At 35.0% G+C, this 20333-nt stretch overlaps 2 protein-coding genes across 2 annotated transcripts in view; both read right to left on the bottom strand.

Annotated features, from left to right (window-relative positions):
* The window catches only part of LOC107659078 (protein naked cuticle homolog 2-like), a 46504-nt gene extending 36470 nt beyond the window's left edge, over positions 1 to 10034 (bottom strand). The window contains exons 1-3 of the mRNA XM_016447892.1: positions 9802 to 10034; positions 9267 to 9293; positions 9073 to 9158 (exon numbers count right to left, since the gene is read on the bottom strand). Of these exons, the coding sequence (XP_016303378.1) occupies positions 9073 to 9158; positions 9267 to 9293; positions 9802 to 9826 (138 nt within the window). The 5' untranslated portion in view covers positions 9827 to 10034. The remainder of the gene's footprint in view (positions 1 to 9072; positions 9159 to 9266; positions 9294 to 9801) is intronic.
* Positions 10035 to 15723: 5689 nt separating this feature from the next.
* LOC107659068 (pachytene checkpoint protein 2 homolog) overlaps positions 15724 to 20333 on the bottom strand; it is a 10077-nt gene continuing 5467 nt past the window's right edge. The window contains exons 7-13 of the mRNA XM_016447881.1: positions 19521 to 19584; positions 19354 to 19440; positions 17828 to 17934; positions 17294 to 17447; positions 17101 to 17213; positions 16954 to 17023; positions 15724 to 15819 (exon numbers count right to left, since the gene is read on the bottom strand). Coding sequence (XP_016303367.1) covers positions 15724 to 15819; positions 16954 to 17023; positions 17101 to 17213; positions 17294 to 17447; positions 17828 to 17934; positions 19354 to 19440; positions 19521 to 19584 — 691 coding nt within the window. The remainder of the gene's footprint in view (positions 15820 to 16953; positions 17024 to 17100; positions 17214 to 17293; positions 17448 to 17827; positions 17935 to 19353; positions 19441 to 19520; positions 19585 to 20333) is intronic.

Here is a 20333-nt window from a genome sequence, read left to right as displayed (position 1 = left end):
TCTTCATATATATATATATATATATATATATATATATATATATAAATAAACAAATTATGGTTTTGGTTTTAGTTTTAGTTAACGATAATAACCCTGATAAAGATGCATGAGTAAGTCATTCACGTTTGGAACGACATGATCTTCCTTTAAGAAAAAACTGACAGCAACTAATGAGCTCATTATTGCTCACTGAACACAAATGGCTTTCAGAGTTAATACTCAGGAGCTCCACACCAGGAAAACCCTCGGGATACTCACCCGTCTGTCTCTGCCCTTCCCCCAGATCCGCGGCGCATGAACCCGTGGCTCCAGTGATATCAGAGAGCTTTAATAACTCCCAGCTCCGCGCTTTGAAGTCGCGGCCAGGCAGCTAAAGAATCCCATTCCCTCCGCTTCCCTGACAATGGGCTGGGCCTGGGGGGGGGAGGGGGCCGACCGAACGCCGGATCTGGCCCTTTTCTAATCCAAATCCTAAAGCTGACTTTAAAAGGCAGCCAGACACAATCCCTCTTTTCCATTAATTTCAAGGAATGTTCTGGGTTTAGTGCGAATTAAAGGGGTCATATGATGCTGCTAAAAAGAACATTATTTGGTGTATTTGGTGTAATGAAATGTGTTTATGCGGTTTAAGGTTAAAAAAACACATTATTTTCCACATACTGTACATTATTGTTTCTCCTCTATGCCCCACCTTTCTGAAACGCGTCGATTTTTACAAAGCTCATCGGTCTGAAAAAGCGAGGTGTGCTGTGATTGGCCAGCTATCCAGTGCGTTGTGATTAGCCGAATACCTCAAGCGTGAGACGGAAATGTTACGCCCCTACCATACTGTGATGATACCCTATCAGGCCGGAGCGATGAGACAAAAACATTAAAAAACCCATTATAAACGAGGAATTCGTTGCATCCAGTGGGGACATAATTATGGATTATAATGACTTATACTGTCTTTTTACGCTTTGCGTTGCATCGCGCCTCGTAAACATAAAACCATGTATGCAATTGTGATCGGAGAAATGACAAACAACAAGCGCTACTCTACACTGCTCAAAACTCGCGTTTGAATCGTCAGTGGCAAATTCTTTAAATATAAAAAACGTACTTACAGGCTGTGAGTCAGAACAGATGGCATTGTAGTCTACTCTCCCAGGATCAGGAAACAGTCCTCCATAAAATGTGCTGCACAAATCTGAATATTTGGGTTGAACTGTTCTGGAACAGTGTTGTAAATACAACTTAACCACTGATTTCTAGTCGTGTCCTCTTTTGGAAGACCAAACAAAGTAGTTTCGCTTTCACAACAAAACACACATCGTCTTCACGTCATGGCAGCGGCGGCGGCGGCAGCAACAATACTACAGCGAGAATAAAAGTTACGCCTTCTTTCTTTGCGCGAACATTTGGGCGGCGTTATGCAAACTCTTTGGATTTGAGACTTTAGTCTTTGCAACTTTACAGATCTTCTTTATGCACCAAGAGCTTGTAACACTCCAAAGAGAAAGGAAAAATTGAAATCGCATCATATGACCCCTTTAAGTGGTTTCAACAGCATCTGTGGCCGGAAAATAAATTTGACTCTTCCACTGTTGCTTTTTAAAAGGTTCTTTGAATAAATGTATGCACTGAACATGAAATCCTGATTGTGCCGCTGATAGTGTTGTTTATTTTAGTGACAAATTCACTAAACAAATGTAAATCAACGGTCGCTGTGCATCTGGAAAAATGTCTACAATTCTCCATCTCTGAATCATCTTTTATGAACTACAGCTGCCATGAACATGAAAATCACCCTATGCGGTTTGAAAGCACAGCCATGCAACTTTAACATGCACATTATACATGTTAACATAAGATTACAGGAGTAGATCACACAAAACTTAAAGCTTGCTGGAAATGTTCTCACCGTCAGGCCATATTGATGTAGAAGATTAGGATGAGTTTGTTTCTTCATCAGATTTGGAGAAATGTAGCATTGCATCAGTGTCTCAGCAATGGATGCTCTGCAGTGAATGGGTGCCGTCAGAATGAGAGTCAAAACAGCTGATAAAAACATCACAATACTCCACAAGTAATCCACAGCACTCCAGTCCATCAGTTAACATCTGGAGAAGACAAAAGCTGAAACAAATCCAGCATTAAGACGTTTTTAACTAAAATACGAGTCCATAATCCATAATAACGCTTCCTCCGGTGAAAAAGTGGTCTGGTCTGAATCACGAGAGAAATCTGCACAGATCAAACAGTCCAAAACAAAGAAACAAACTCGTCTACATCTTGGATGGCCTGAGGGTGAGTAAAATTACAGCTAATTTTCAGTTTTGGCTGAACTATTCCTTTAATGTGACAGAATCACTTACTAATATTTGCATGTTAAGTTACGTCATGATTACACAGAAAGAGACTGTTTGCATGGAGAAAACACCATTTGTGGGAATTATACAGTTTATCTGCTTAAAAAAAGCAGCCTTAATAATTTATAAAACTATACAAATCAAATCATAAAATGAATAATTTAAAGGCCTCCAACAAAAAATACGAGGTTTAAACTCTTTTGCTGTCCTTTACTGTGATATTTGCTTTAAAAAAATTAAAGATTAGCTGAAACTATTTGGTGGTAATGGATTTTATGCCATAAATGCTGTTAATGGAGCTTCAAATGTATTAAAATCTGAAAATTCCTATAAAATGACAAAGAATGTGACCAACATGGTATGTTCTGTGCATAGAAAACTAAAGTTGGAGTTTGCATGATTCTGTTATTTTCTTGTTTATTACTGTGAAGCTGCTCTGAAACTGTATTGTATCGTAAAAAGCGAGGTGAGGTAGAAAACAAAGCACTCATATACTTCATTGATGTAATCCAGACATACGTCATCCTTACAGAGATTCCTAAACACTGAGTGTCAGATGATATATCTGCTCTGGTTTTCCGCGAGCACGAGCATCAGTCCGTGTGGAGGTGTCTGCTTTCAGTTCATTTAGAGGACAGAATTACAGCTGCTCTGGGGCGCAGAGTTAAACCGCACTTATAATGACAATACAACACTACGAGCGGCTCGACAAATGTCAATGCATCCCTAGAGATGAGCGACAAAATCACGACATTCGATTCGACTTACACTTACGCAACTGAACGACTTTAATCAGAGGAAATTATGGTAACAAGAAATGTATGGAGTCGTTGCAGCATCAAAGAGAAATGACATGTAGACAGTCTATAAAAAGATTTTTTTATATGAGGTCTGGAAAATAATTTACACCAGCTCAACTGCATTATAAACCAGCATGGCACGATTCCTCACTATTACGAAGAGAAACAGAGACAGAAATAAACTCGTTCTCATGTTCGAAACATGAAGAGGTTTCAAATACTGTAGAATAGATTGGCACAATAAATATTTACATTGCCGTTTTTCCAGCCTAAACTTCAAGAGCCCAGTGAACTCATTTTTAATAAAAAAATAAAGTGAAAAATGACAAAAAATTAAGATTTTGCCATCATTTACTCAGAAGTCTTACTGTACATGATTACTGTATTTTCCTGAATACAAAATCATCTGAAACGTGCTGACTTATTTTCCAAAGTGACTTATATAATGCAATTAATGTCAAGCATGCAAAACAATATAAAAAATAAATATTGTTCGTTATAATAAATAAATATTCGTTTATAATGCATGAATGAATGACTGAATTGTGTCTATTTTAAACTTATATTTTTCATTCCTTTTCTGTTCTCAATAGCATTTAATTGTGCTTTTAATTGTGCATTTAAAAAATTATTTGTTGTGGAAAGAGGTAACTAAAATACATGTTTACAATGTGCAAAGTTTTGTTTTATTTACCAGTATTTAACATTATTTCTGAATGTAATAATAAAGTGTGACTTATGCACCAATGTTTTTTCTCTCTCTCAACAGTGCAATTTTCACCCAATGCGAGTATAACACTTCTTTTGTACTTTATAGGAACTTGACGGTAAAATTCACAATCCAATGCAATATGAGAGTTAGTAAATGCTGACAAAATGTGAACTATTCATGTAATATTTAGTACACAGTTTACAGGCTGCAGCTGCTGATCACGGGAAACAGAATGAAGCAACTCCAAAAAACTTCAATCAAACGTGCTCCGCTCCCACAACAATGACTAGTTATAGCTGCAACTCATGAAGATATTGCTAAAGAGGATTCAGTTTACTGCAGAATAAACATGGCAGCACAAAACTGTGATTACAGTGTTTTCAAAAATCACAAAGAGCAGATTAGACAGCAGCGTGATTCATAAGCCTAGTTCACATGCACACATGCATTCGTTTTGTTTGCTTATAGACATGAATATGCACAATATGAGAAATTGCAGATTAATTTGCAACTAAATTCCAAAAGTGAGATGGCAGCACAAGAAAATGCTTGTTGTGATCTAAACTGCAACAAGTTATGCAACAAAACTAGTTCAATTAATCAAGTGACTCATGGTTTGATTGTTTGACCTTTCACTTTGATTCATTTCTGTCCATTTCAAAGAATCGATTCAGAGACTTCTGATATTGAATTTTGAATTGATTCAATGAAATGAACCATCTGAACCAATTGAGAGAAATAAATCAAACTAGTTCAGTCTAGTGACTCATGGTTTGATTGTTCGGTCCAAACCAGAGTTTCACATCAACCAAACTCTGACCTGAAATGGACTCGAATCAAAAGCTCTGGTTCGAAAGTGCCTCTTTCACTTCATCCACCCGAAATAAACAACCTAAACGCATCTTATCGCAAATCAAAAGTCTCCCGCGCTCTTGCTCACAGTTTCAAAGAGTCGACTTGACGACTGACAAAACACAAACCGGAGCCAAAACTTTGATGAAATCAAACCCTGGACCTGCCCATTAATGGTTTCCCCTCAAGGCCGCTGTCAGATTTTCCCAAATAACTTTCCCATTCATGCCGGGAAGGGCTTTTATAGGGCTTCTAATAGAGCAGGTTAATCATCAGTTAGAGTCTTTTTACTATGACGTCCTTCAGCATCCTTCGGAGACTAATTGAAATGACGCAAAGCCTTGCACAGATGAGAGTCTGACATAATGAGACACATCGGCTTCTGTCCATTTCAATGAATCAGTTCTTTTGAGACTTTTGAGGTCGACTTACTGAACCGATTCTTTGAAATGGACAGTTTGAAACCATCCACAGAAATGAATCAAACAGAGTTAGAGTTGGTTTGATTCATTCCTGTGCACTTCTGTCCATTTCAAAGAATCAATTCCGAGAGAAATGATTCAAACTAATTTAGAGTTGGTTTGATTCATTCCTGTGTATTTTTGTCAACTTCAATTAATCAACTGCGATTGATTGACTTTTGGATTGATATTTTTAAATTTGACATTTTTAACCCTTCCACAGAAATGAATCAAACAAACTGGTGAGTCGATTTGATTCATTCCTGTGAACTTCTGTCCATTTCAAAGAATAATTTCAGAGAGAAATGATTCAAACTAATTAAGAGTTGGTTTGATTCATTCATGTGTATTGTCAACTTCAATGAATCAACTGCGATTGATTGACTTTTGGTTTGATTCATTCCTGTGGACTTCTGTCCATTTCAAAGAATCAATTCAGAGATTTCTGAGAGTGAATTTTGAATTGATTCATTGAAATGGATATTTTGAACCCATCTTGAGAAATGATTCACACTAACTTAGAGTTAGAGTTGGTTTGTTTCATTCCTGTGAACTTCTGTCCATTGCAAATAAATCCAAAGACTTTTGAGTTGAATCTTTAAAATGGACAGTTTGAGTCCACCCACAGAAATAATTTTAACAAACTTGTTAAGAGTCTATATGATTCGTTCTTGTGGATTTCTGTTCATTTCAATTAATCAATTCTGAGATTTTTGTGATTGAATTTTCAATTGATTCTTTGAAATCTTGGACAGTTTAAACCCATCCACTGAAATAATTCAAACAAACATTTTAGAGTCTGTTCACTCTAATCAACTGCGATTGATTGACTTTTGGATTGATTCTTTTAAATTTGACATTTTTAACCCTTCCACAGAAATGAATCAAACAAACTTGTTAAGGTGAGTCAGTCTGATTCATTCCTGTGAATATCTGTCTAAATCAATGAATTGATTCTTTGAAATGGACAGTTTGACCCATCCACACAAATAATTCAAACAAACTTGTAAGAGTTGGTTTTATTCATTCCTGTGAACTTCTCAATTAATCAATTCAGAGATTTTTTTGAGACTGACTTTAGAATTGATTCTTTGAAATGGACATTTTGAACCCATCCACAGAAATGATTCAAACAAGCTCTAACAGTGTTTTTATTACTTAAGTTTAAACGAGAGACACTAATAAATCTCTGTCTCAACAAGTGCAGTAAAAAGTGCATTAAAATCATTGCAATATTGTGTAGTATGAACAGAACAGTGTTACTGACATACGTATGCCATGAGTCGTGTTATTCTTTGCTATGAATCACTAAGGTTAGGGCTGTCAACCTGTCTTATGTTATAAAACATGCCAGAAAATAGCAGTATTGTATGGTCAAAGAATGAGACAAAAGTCCTCAGGTGGAGGAGAAAGAGCAAAAAATCAACTGCATAGACATAAAAAATAAAATCTGGTAATCTCACACTCCTGTAAATCACTGTATAATCCCAACGCTGTTCACGCAGATGTTATGCACGACTGTCCAGAACTAACCGCGACTCTCAGCTGTTAGTTAAAACAGCTGTCAATCACAAAAGCCTCTGGTTCTGCACCTTCAACGCCCGCCGCTGATGTCACAGTCCCGACGCCAAACCTCCCCGCAGGGAACGGCACGTCAAAACCCATCAATCCCACCAGGGAACAACCACAGCGGCGCTGTCCCGCTGCCAAACACGACTAAAACAACAGCAGCAGCAGCTCTCTGTGTTCCTTCTGCGGTGCAGCTCACGTCTGGATTCTTGAGCGATTTGACCAAGATACAGGGAAAAAGCTGCAGCAGCGTCTCTCTTACAGCTGAATAGTCCATTCTGAGACGCTTCAGGGATTTCATGGGTTACTTTTATAAAATCATAGCAAATCTAGTCTCTAAGATACCATTTGTGACCCTGGAGCACAAAAGCAGTCATAAGGGTCAATTTTTCGAAATTGAGATTGATACATCATCTGTTTGATGTATGGTTTGTTAGGATCGGACAATATTTGGCCGAGATACAACTATTTGAAAATCTGGAATCTGAGGGTGCAAAAAAATCTAAATACTGAGAAAATCGCCTTTAAAGTTGTCCAAATGAAGTTCTTAGCAATGCATGTTACTAATCAAATATATTTACGGTAGGAAATTTACAAAATATCTTCATGGAACATAATCTTTACTTAATATCCTAATGATTTTTGGCATAAAAGAAAAATCTATAATTTTGACCCATACAATGTATTGTTGGCTATTGCTACAAATATACCCCAGCGACTTAAGACTGCTTTTGTGCTCCAGGGTCACATATATGGGCCAAATGGTAAGGCAGCATCAAATGCACCCTTTGAGAAGAAAGCAATCCCATAATGCACCACAAATGCTAAAAACAGTGCTAAAACAACAGTTTTTCTTAGTATTCGTTGCTGCTGTGTATATTTATGCTTATTAGAAACTCTTAGCAGCATGCAAACTAGGGCTGGGTATTGAGACAAATTTCATGATTCAATTTGACGTTGATTCACAAGCTTGCTATTCGATTCAAATTCGATCTCGATTCATTTGGATATATAGACAATCAGGTAAAGAAAAAAATCTCTCTCAACTAATGCTGTAAACTACTCGATAAACCCTGTCAGTTGGTACATTATTAAATTAAAGTGATAATGTTGTAAACAAACATTACAAAATTAGCCAGTTTTTACAAGCAAAAAAAAAATTTCATAATATATTTATATTATAATATATATATTTATTATATCTGTAAACATACATTAAAAAATTAAATAAAAAATTGCACATAAGGCCATTTTTATAATCAAATTATTATAATTAATAATATATTTAAAATAACTTTTTAATGACATAATTATGTTTCTACTCCAGTTTGTTGTTGAAATATAAACATTTTAACCGTGGATGTCATAACTTGTTTTCATTTTTTCAAACATGCATTAGATATTTAAGAACAGGTTAAGTAAAAATATAATGAATATATAATATAGTGCACATATTTAGCAAAATACCCTTTTCTAGAGTGATTTTTTTTTTTTTAGCTAGCTATCGAATTTATGGTCACTGAATGGCTTTTCCTGAGGTAAATGTGACGTTACGTGACATACTGATCACATGCTGTTTTATTGACATCTTTCCACGATTGAAACCCTGATTGAGTCATTACATGAGACAGGATTCGTTTCAGTAAGTTGATCGGTTTCTTTCAACACTTTCTATTGTTCATTCATGTTTATTTGGTGTTATAACTAGTAGTAAATAGGAAGATGTGATCGGTTCATGATAAAATAGACAGAATCTGAAAGCTGAGACTTTGTTTCACATCAAAAGTAACAACGATTTTTGAAACTTATTGCAGGGGAGGTGCTACAAATAATGTTTCATTAAGTTTTGTTCACACATCGACTGAAAACAGCATAGATTGATTCTTGGAATGTAAAAATCGATATTGGTTCATCAAAAAAAATAATCGATTAAAATCTGTATTTTCAACCCAGCCCTAATGCATATGCTACAATCTTTGGAAAAATGGATTTAAATTAGTTGGGTTTTCCAAGAGAAGTGCTTTTTGTTTGTAGAACGGTCAGATATTGTGCTCGATTTCAGTTAGGATGCTTCCTTAGAAGACAGATGCCGATGTATTGCTGAATTTTTCCCCTGCAAATTGGCACAGAAGCGCTTCTGAAGTGGCATTCAGGCATCTTTACACACTGTTCAATGCTGCTCAGAGGCAGCATAAACACATTTACACAGCTATACTTCAGTCTGGCTTTTATGCAGCATTGCGCCTTAACTGCACAGCCTTAACTCACCTTATGATGGATAACCAGACAGACTCAGAAGCAAATGCACAAAAACAAGCATTTCTTACCTTATAATCTTTCAGATTTGTGTCGTATCTCTCGCCTTCTTCAGCTCCTCTTCTTGAAATAAAGCCGTTCACAACAAAACTATCCCCTGAAAGTGGATTTGAGGAGCATTAGGAAATGTTCTGCAACATCCAAGACATTAATAGTTCATGCATAACAAAAATAGACTCAAAACTGTGTAAAATGCAAAACTCACCTTCAGGATTTTCCCGACGTTTGCAAGCTGCATCCCAAAGACAAAAAATCTGAGTATTATTAACAGTAACATTTATGTTTGTGCATTTCAAGAGCATTCATGGATAGGATTAGGGCATATAAATGTCTTTTATCAACAAAAAAAAAAACGATTTTAAATTATTTTAAATTAAAATGCCCAAATACTAACTGATTTAGTAATTATACCTAACGAAGCTACTTTCATGATGTAAAAATCTTAAAATAATGGCATTTCTGATCTTAGAACTTTTATTCTGCTGATCTGTAAGAAATGAATTCGATTCCATTGTATATAATAATAATAATAATAAAAATAGATGGCAATTTTTGCCTTTCAACACTTAAAAACATTAGGAAAAAGTAATTAAAGAAACAATACAAAAAGTTAAAAGCTATCTTTATATTTTAGAACTAGATCAAAATCATTCTAAGAGACAGTAACGTTATTTTAACGCAATAAACATACGCGTGCACACATATTTTGCGATTATGTATCTTGAAGATGTGTAACTCACCATGTTTTGAGTGAAGTTTCCCCATTGTATCACTGCTGTGGTTAAGAGAGCTCGTGCATCTCACAGTTGCACATCATATCCCGTTCAGAGAAATTAAAAGGCAAATCCCGCAGGTTCCGCAAACACACGAGCGGCATTTAGCGCGCGACTCCCGATCACTGCGACGCTTTAACACAGAGGAGTAAAGAAAAGCGTCTGTCGTTGGACCTCACGAGTGGATGATCCGCCGCAAATGAAGATGTGAAGCAAAGTGAAGTGCTGGAGAAACGCGCACCTTCAGTCCGGCCCCCTTCAGCATCACTGCTGCCCCCTACCGGACACGTGCCACACCAACAGATGAACCGAGCAGAAATCTTACCGATATCAACATACTTCCTCAGTTGATCAATCACAGTACATTAAGACAGGTTTTCTGAAATGTTATGTGTAAATATGCAAATAAGGCATTATCTAATTAAATATGCACTCATTTGCAACATTTCCCGAACTGAAATCTGAACATCGGATGAAGACAGGTTCAAAACTCGTTTCATTTGGTTGATATTTAGAGTTAAAAGATTTTATAGAGGGGATTTTGAATACCTCTTTTTATAACTGCATCAATCAGAAAATACTACAACATAAAATGTTAAATATATATCAACAAACTGCTCTGTAAATTGCAATACATTTGTAAAGTTTGGTGTAAGTTTTTTTTTACCCACAGTATCATAAAATCTACAGACTCAAATAGATAAAGTGTAATAAAATAAACTAAATGAAATAAAATGATTGAATGAATAAACAAACAAAAAATAGATTGAAATTGCATGAATGAATGAATAAAATAAATTAAAAATAGTGAATGAATGAACAAACTAAAGAATGAATGAATAAAACAAAACAAAATAAATAGAATGAATGCATTCGCAATTGCCTTTTTTTATTTTTTTTATTCAGTGGATTTTATAGAGGGGATTTTGAATACCTCTTTTTATAACTGCATCAATCAGAAAATACTACAACATAAAATGTTAAATATATATCAACAAACTGCTCTGTAAATTGCAATACATTTGTAAAGTTTGGTGTAAGTTTTTTTTTACCCACAGTATCATAAAATCTACAGACTCAAATAGATAAAGTGTAATAAAATAAACTAAATGAAATAAAATGATTGAATGAATAAACAAACAAAAAATAGATTGAAATTGCATGAATGAATGAATAAAATAAATTAAAAATAATGAATGAATGAACAAACTAAAGAATGAATGAATAAAACAAAACAAAATAAATAGAATGAATGCATTCGCAATTACCTTTTTTTATTTTTTTATTCAGTGGTGGAAACGGGCTTCCATTGAATGCACCGTCTTTGGTATATATCTAGTCTTTGGCAAACTGCCGCAAATGAAACTGAAAGTAAGTCGCAGACGCTCAACAACACATAATCAAGTGTAAATAGAACTGTTTTAACAAATCAGATAGCTATTCGATCAGAGAAAACGCATTGAGTGACCAGGTGTAAACAGGCCCTCAGTTCTTACAGTATACCGGCAGTTCCTCTGCTTGACAGACACTTGAGGAGAACTGACTTCAAACATCCATTAAAAATCACTGGATTCAAACACACCGAGCAAAATGATGAATAAAAGTGATGTTAGTGAAGAGAAAAGGTCCTGCAGCATTTGTCTCATATTTTCCCTAAAAGCAAGAGCATTTAGATTCAAATTACTTGCATGTCTGAACAATTTTTGGGGTCATTGTAGGTGTTTGGTAAGAACTTATTACACCAAGTATTTAACTTTGGTGTATCAATCAAAATGCAACATTTGCCGATTGTACTTTTCTTACACTGACAGAGGGATCTGAGCAACATCTACACTTTCAAACAATTTTCAATTTTAGAATTTTCAAACAACACACATTTTCTCTACAAAAAGTAAAAATCTCTAAATGAGTGTTTGATGATGCATTTTTCCAACTTTTGGAGCTCTCTAAACACCAGCACAACCTCAGGAAAGCATCTAGTGTACTTACAGTGGAAGATTGACATGACTAATTATGTTGCACTTGATGCAATGAGAAAATTCAGAACAAAAATGCTAATTCAGATTTGAAGGCAGTACAATGGAAAGATCATCACTCTTCAGGCGCCGCTGATGACATGTAATCGCCCACTTGATGACAGCTCAACTGAAACTCTGTTATTACTCTCTCTCCTCAGCATGCTTGTGATGTTGTTCCACATATTCGTCTCTGGGACTTTACAAACTCTCAACCCGTGGCAGCTTGTGGTTTAACGTCTCTGATGAGTTACACAGATGCTGAAATCCAAAGCCGGCTCCTCTATGGTTGCGTCTTTCTCTTTCCTGATGGTATCGTCACATTTAGCATGTTAGTCATTCAGCAGATGCATCCGAAGCAACGCACATGACACCAGACCTGAACCCAAGGATTTCAGCATCAGAATGTTGCTATCTGAGAAGCTGAACTTGTTTCACACTGACATATGATACTAGAAACAACAGCTGAATAATCCCTTTGTGATTGGGACAGAAAAGGCTGATTTTTAAATACTAAATGGTATTAAACTACTATAATTAGTATTTTCCTGTTTATGGCCAATTACCGATAAATGGCCGATATTATAAATCTATACTACTTAAAGAAAATTGATACTCTAAAAACTAAAGTAAATATATTTATTTGAATTAAATAATAAATATCGGCCACTAAATAATCATTTTCACATTAAGGCTAATCACCGATAAATGGCCGATATTATAAATCTATGCTACTTAAAGAAAATTGATACACCAAAAACTAAAATAAACAATTTTTATTTCAAATTAAATAATAAATATCAGCCAATAAATAATAATTTTAAAATTAAGGCCAATAATCAATAAATGGCCATTATTGTAAATCGACTATATAAAGAAAATTGATACATTCTAAAAACTGAATTAGTTTTTATTTCGTATTAAACATTAAATATCGGCCAATAAATAATAGTAAGGCCAATAACTGATAAATGGCCAATAATATAAATGTATACTACTTAAAGAAAATTAATACACTCTAAAAACTAAAGTAAATAGTTTTTATTTAGAATTAAATATCAGCCGATAAATAATAATTTTTACATTAAGGCTAATAACCAAGAAATGGCTGATATTATAAATCTAGAAACAAGTAGAAACAATTTTCACTTAGAAATTACTAGTAAATTTCACTAACAGTTACAAAGAAATAGTAACATATTGAATTAAACGTTTTTTTTTTTAAGTAAAACATACTCTAATAATCTGTTTTATGTACAACTTTGAATTTTTTTACATTGTATGTTCTTTAAAAAAAACAAAGAAAACAAATAAACACTAAAAACAAAATAGCTTGTATGCTTAAAGTGAATTTTAAATGTGTTCTTTTTAATAAGTTAAGCAAAATTTTAATATCTTGGTTAATAAAAAAGAAAGATTTTTTTCACTTAAGCCAGACAGCAACCACTTTCTTCAGAAAATGCAAAAAACTAGTTGGTAATTCAAACATGCACGATCCCCACAGGAACATTTTTCATTATCAATTAGTTTGAGAAAGACAAAAAAGAAAAAGAAAAACGAGATGAAAGCATATTGCATTTGCACGTGTGGAAAAGATCTGTTGCAATACTTAAAGAGGGGAGAGATTTGCAATACTGATTTGCCAATAAGCAGCATAAATCATTCTTTTATTTCAAACAAAAGCTCATGTATCTCTCTGCAGTCCTACTGAACAGCCTTAAATGTCTCATGTTATTAACTCTTCAACTAATGTATTACTATTGGCAGCTCTATTGATATTCCAGCGCTTGAGGCCAGAACCCCCGAGAAATTCTGCAGCATTATAGTGTTTGCTTTGTTTAGGAACTCACTGGCAGTTTCCAACCACAAAAGCGGTATAAAACACTGCAACAATAAGGCTTTTGACGATGTTTTTTCTGATTAGATTCAAACAGCTGTGTGTTTTTGGACGAGGAACTGTCAGGAAGAGAAAAAAGCCTGCAGACATTGCAATTATGGGTTTGTTTATCTGGTCTGCAGCCTGACACGGTTTAATCTCACATCATATCAGAAGAATGCGCTACAGATACCTGCACAATGATGGCTCGCAGGTGTTTACCTGTTTGATCCGGTATCGGCGGGTGATGATACACATCAAGCAGCTCTTTGTGATTATGGGATTCGCATAAAACAAATTCTCACAACTCGAATCTTTCCAAACAGCACATCAAAGCAGGCCGCTTTAAATATGGTGTCAAACTGGTTTCTAAACGACGAAAGGTCAAACTACATGTGAGAAAGCTGACTCTGAATGAATGCACATGTGGGAGAATGAAATGCTATGCATTTTAGTTTGTGTTTTATAACTTTAATCTCTTTGAAATGACACAAAACAATCGGTTTCAGGGTTTCTGCAGGTTTTATGAAGGTCAATTTAAGCCTTTTAAATTTAAGACCTTTTTAACAACACAATACATCGATATGGTCTCTAGATGTAAATATCACACAATGAGTTGTATTAGCAAACATTTCAAGTTTAAAAATACAACTTTGAACTGATATCTATTACTTTTTAATTCATTTTTACACAAAATAGCTTAAGGTTTGAATACCTTTGCTCCCAAACACTAGAATATGGAAATAACTTTGAATCACACTGCAAAAAAATGCATGTTCTTCCTCTGAATTTGTGTCTTGGTTGAAATCTGAAAATGTCTAAAGATTGTTAAATCAAGATGCATTCACTTGAGAAGCAAAATAACATACGCAGTCTTGTTTTCTGAGAAATTTATCAAAATGAGTTTATGATTGAAACAAGAACAAATATCTACCAATGGGCTCAGAACAATAAACTTAAATCAAATGAAAAATACATTTTCATACCCCACTGACAGATGTTTGTTCTCGTTTTAAGCATAAACTCACTTCATTTTGTTCAATTTCTCAGAAAATAACACTTAATTTCTTCTTTTTGTGTCTCAAGTAAATGCGTCTTGATTTAAGGATGTTTACATATTTGTACTTGAAAACAAAAATACTGAGGAAGTTTGTTTGCAGTGCATGCAACATTCAATGCCATGAATCTGAATTTAAGACTTTCTGCTCTGATTTAAGAGCTTTTAAGGCCTTCGATTGTGGAAGGGAGAATTAAGACTTAAGACCCACAGAAACCCTGCATGTTCAGGCAGATTTTGCTCAGACAGCCATAAAAAATGCAAATTATAATAAAAAATAAACCATGAAATCTGATTTGTACAAACCTCTTGCATAATGACAATGTGGACGTCAGTCCTAAAGACTGGATTTGAAAACTAAATCAAAACTGAAAGCAATGTGAATAAAGGCTGTTAGCACACAAACCTGGTTTGGTTTTCAAATAGTTTCTAATAAAAGTAAGAATAGCTGTCTGAGTGATTGTGCATCTGGTAATATCTATCAGAGGCATTTCTTGCATTCATGCATGCTGTTTTTCCTGCAGTAGCACCATTATGCCACCTACTGGTTGCAATGTATAAATTAGATTAGACTAAAACATTTTATGTCCAATTCAGAAAAAAAAGAACCAAAAGAAGTGATTTTTTTCCCCTAATTTTAATTAAATTATTTAAATATATACATATATAAAAGCTGAACATAAAAAAATAACATTATTTTATTCATATGCACATAGCAGCTGCTACACTGCATATTTCAAAGTCGGATTTAGGACACCAAAACTTCAGCTTATGAATATCAAAAATGTTACCTAGCAGATGATAAGTGCTGTTTTAAACTCTCAAACGTGAAATAAAACAACACTGGCTTGTTCTAGGATGAAGCTGGTGAATGGACCAGACATACTGAATTAACAAAACAAGAAGAAACCGTTTTGATACAACAGCAGAACATCAGTCGCTCAAACACAGTTGATCAAACTCGCCTGTTCCTGTCTCTGTTTGTCTACGGCGCACTCCATCGCTTTCAGAAAACCCTCGACTGTCATTGTGGAGGACTGGAGACAGAAGAGGAGACGTGATTACAACAAACAAAGACTAAACTGCATATTCAAACTCTGTTGTCTACAACTCTAAAATTTGTGATGCACAAAATGCTCCACTGTTTTCTCATTCACTGGACAGTTTTGAGATTTTGCTTCCGTAACACGTCTTATTTCAGACTAGTGGAAAGAAAACATCTAAAATACACATTTAAGTGTTTATTTTATTGCATCTGTTTGTGTCTGTAGATTTCAATCACAACATATATCTTCAACATAAATCAGTTTTATTATTATCTTTATTCTAAAGGTTTTTATAGATGGGTTTGTTTATATATCATTCGCCTGATTCATACAGCATTTTATTTCTAAAATTAAAATGAATTTTTTTGGCTTTTGTTTTGACAGTATTTTCTGATTTATGGAGTGATAAAAAATAGATATTAAAAAATCTTTAATTCTAATATAATTTTGAACCTGGCTTATTTCGGGTTTCTGTTCTGGAAATGTATGCAAATTAGTGTATATTTAATTAGATGATGCCTAATATTAATATTATTACCAGTGTTACGCATTACAAGTAAAATGAGTTACGTAATCAGATTACTTTTTTCAAGTAACTGGTAAAGTAAGACTTTTTTTTTAATTTACAAGAAAATATCTGAGTTACCTTTTGAAATAAGCAACGCAAGTTGACTAAATGTGACCCTGGAGTACAAAACCAGTCTTAAGTGTCAATTTTTCGAAATTGAGATTTATACATCATCTGAAAGATGATCTATGCTTTCCATTGATGTATGGTTTGTTAGGATCAGACAATATTTGGCTGAGATACAACTATATGAAAATCTGGAATCTTAGGTTGTGCAAAAAAATCTAAATATTGAGAAAATCATCTTTGATTCCAGATTTTCAAATAGCTGTATCTCGGCCAAATATTGTCCTATCTTAACAAACCATACATCAATGGAAATCTCATTTATTTATGTATAAATCTGACCAGCGACTTAAGACTGCTTTTGTGCTCCAGGGTCACAAATGTCAATGCAAAAAATGCTGTTGCCATCCTTTCATCACAGCAATAAGCAGTTTTAGCCTTAAGGCTAAAAATACAGTTTATTTGTGGTAAAAATCACACAACACGAGTACCTTTCCATAGAGCGCATGAGCCAGAAATGGGATTTTCCTCAAAGCTCTTCCACTGAGTCCCACACTCCTCCTGTGCAGAAAGAGACACTCGTGAAGATCCATTCTCTGAGACTTTCAGTACTAGCTACGTCATAAGCAAACACTCACTGGGCGATGTTCCTCAGCGTTAAGCTCAGACGGGTCACGTCGCTCTCCATGAAGTTCATGGTGCCCAGTTCCTCCAAACTCAGCAGCTGCTGTCTGGGGTAGATGATCTGATGCTGCAGGGAAGGTTCAGATAGATACTGTTGTGTTCGGCAGAAGAACAGAGATGTTCAATGGTTCAAGGAAACGAGCTCACCTTCATGAGTTCCTCCAGACAGGACAGATAGATGTTGAAGATGGCGCTGGCACTCGGGGGGCCGATGTACTGCTTTATATCAGCTCTGTCCACAAAGGCCAGATCGATCTTTTCTGTGACGTTGGATGTGGTGAGGATGACAACATTTGGGTGCCTGAATGAGGAAAACGCAAGGTTTGCATGATTACGAATAGGGTTGCAAAAAGGTGGAAAATTTCCAGTAAATTTTGGAAACTTTCCAGGATTTTTTGGAATATTCCAGGGATTTTTGGAAAGTTTTTTTTTTGCAACCCTAATTACGAATGAATTTTAGTTACATATTTGACATATTTCAACATGCAACAGGTTATTCAGTTGCATAAAAAGCAGGGCAAGAAGGGAAAAATGCTGGAGCAGGTTATTATATTTTGATGAAAGACCACAAATCATGCACAAGAAGAGCAGGGACGTGCATTCAGCAAATAGTCGTTCTGATTTCAAGCATGCCTTTGTAGATGAAAGTGAGCCGTGTGGGACAGATGAAGAGAAACTGACCGTTTGATCTGGTCGAGCTGGGTCAGAACTGAATTGACCACCCTAATAGCGTCAGACGGCTCTGTGCCTGCTTGAGCGGCGCTCTGCGCGGCTGTGAGACTCTCCACCTGACGAACACACATCATTAACCCTCAGAGACCTGCAATGTTTGTGTACTTTCACTAAATATGGGTAAAAACAGCAACAGACACTCAAACTTATCACAACAACAGATTTTGTGGGGGGGGGAACAATGCATATTATATGCCACAGCTTGCTCAAGTCACCTTTTGGGATATATTTATCTAAGTAAGTATTAAGTATTACATATTTTTATGTATTATATATTTTTAATTGATTTAAATATTATTATTTGACTTCTATATATGTCTAGTGATGGGAAAAGGTTTACAGGTTTACTGATTTTTTTGAACGTACATAAATTTGAGACCAAATTATAATTAGTTTTTTGTATTAAATTAAGTGGCATTGAAATTACTATATTCTATTTAAAATATGAAGAGTTTATTTGCAAAAACAGATAACTCTTTTTTTTTTACATTTTCAAAAATCATGTTTTTTATTATGTAATCATGTTTTTATTGTGTTTTATTGTGTTAGTTAGCTGTAATTGTTAGTTATTTTTTAACCTAATCAAAGTAACCCAACTGCAGTTTGATTGAGATTAATTGAAAAATTGGCACAATGAAAAAACTTGATTTTTGAAAATTGTTAAAAACGGAGTTATCTGTTTTTGCAAATTAACTCTTCATATGCTTTAATAATATTACAGTATTGGTCTAATAGTAAAATTTCTGAACTTTTCATGACTATCCTTTCTGGTTGCATTTTTAGTGCTGAAATGTGTTGCTAATTTAAAACTTTTACTCACTGTATCTAAAAAATATGTTTTACTCCTATAAGCATGGTGAATTTTTTTCTGGCTGTTGACAGTAATTTGTGGTTTATAGAGTGATAAAAAGAGCCTGTCTAAAATGTTCTAGAAATGTATGCACAAATTAGTGCATATTTAATTAGACAATGCCTCGTTTGCATATTTAAACATAACATTTCCAAAGATTTGAACTAAATACCAAAAACACCATTTTCCAAATTACTTTGCCTAAACAACATTTTTACAATTAATGGCTTCCTAAAGACATGCCAAAGGGTGAAAAAAAAAATCAATATATCAAAATATCCAAGCTGTTTTAGAAAAAATGTACTGGAATTGAAATCAACCGACCAATAAAACATCATTCAGATTCACTTATAATCAAATCATCATTCATTAGAGGATGTGAATTACAGTGTTAATGAGGAGGTAATATCACTGTAAAGCAAGGGTTCTCGTGGTTTATAGCTTTTCTAAACCAGTCTAAAGTGGTCTAAGACCAGTCTGAACAGTTAAGACCAGATTTAATTGAGAAAAGCTGTTTGTTGGCCAACAAACCGACTGGTTTAAATGGTTTTGTTGAGCAAGAGTGAGTCAAATGAAACAAAACAAAAGACACGAGCGGACATTAATGATGTAAAAAAGAGAGAACCTCGTCTATCAGGACAAACACCAGAGCGTCTTTATCGTCGATGAGCTCCTGAATCTTCTGAAACATCTTTGTGACCAGTTTCCCGCTCTGTAAAAGCAGTCAGATGTCAATGAGGTTTCAGACACGAATCTGAGGAAGCGTTTCAGAGCAGACGGATCCAGACGGACCTCTGAGAACCACTTGGAGAAGAGGCTGTGGCTGTTAATCTCCACGAACTGGCTGTGTGCATACCTGTTTAGGGTGGAAACGCACAAACAATGGTAAATAGACACAGGACGCTCTACAGCTGCCTGTCTGCTTTTATGAAGATGTCACACCTGCCAGACAGTCTGATGGAGAGTTTCTGGGCAAGTCCTTTACACAGAGACGTCTTCCCTGTGCCAGGCGGCCCTGAGGGGTCAGGAAAGACGCGCAACTGTATAAACATGGCAGAAGACAGAAAGTGCTGAGCTTTCAAACAAGCTTTTACTGTCTTACCGTGAAGTAACACGACACGATTCCAGGCAATCAAATTGCTGTCGACGTTTCTGTCAGAGAAGAAAATTGTTGTCGAAACATAATCCAAGAGCTGGAGACCGAAGTGAAGACAAAGGTCATGTTATGGAACGCGATATGACAATGCAATGGAAGAAATGTGTCAGTTTTGCAATACTACTTATACTGGCATTCAGAAGTTAGGAATAATTACGATTTTTAAAGACGTCTCTTCTGCTCATCAAGGCTGCATTTATTCAATCAGAAATACAGAAAAAACTGTAATATTGTGAAATATTATTACAATTTATAATAAGTGTTTTCTGTGTGAGTATATTGTAAAATGTAATTTATTTCTGTGATGCGCAGCTGTATTTTCAGCATCATTACTCCAGTCTTCAGTGTCACATGATCTTCAGAAATCATTCTAATATGCTGATTTATTACAGTTTTGCTGCTTACTATTTTTTTTTGGAACCTGTGATACTTTTTTCAGGATTCTTTGA

This window comes from Sinocyclocheilus anshuiensis, unplaced genomic scaffold (assembly GCF_001515605.1).
Source record: "Sinocyclocheilus anshuiensis isolate Anshui unplaced genomic scaffold, SAMN03320099.WGS_v1.1 scaffold411, whole genome shotgun sequence".
Classification (NCBI taxonomy): Eukaryota; Metazoa; Chordata; class Actinopteri; order Cypriniformes; family Cyprinidae; genus Sinocyclocheilus; species Sinocyclocheilus anshuiensis.
Note: the sequence above shows the minus strand (reverse complement) of the source record. Positions and strands in the feature narration are given on the sequence as shown.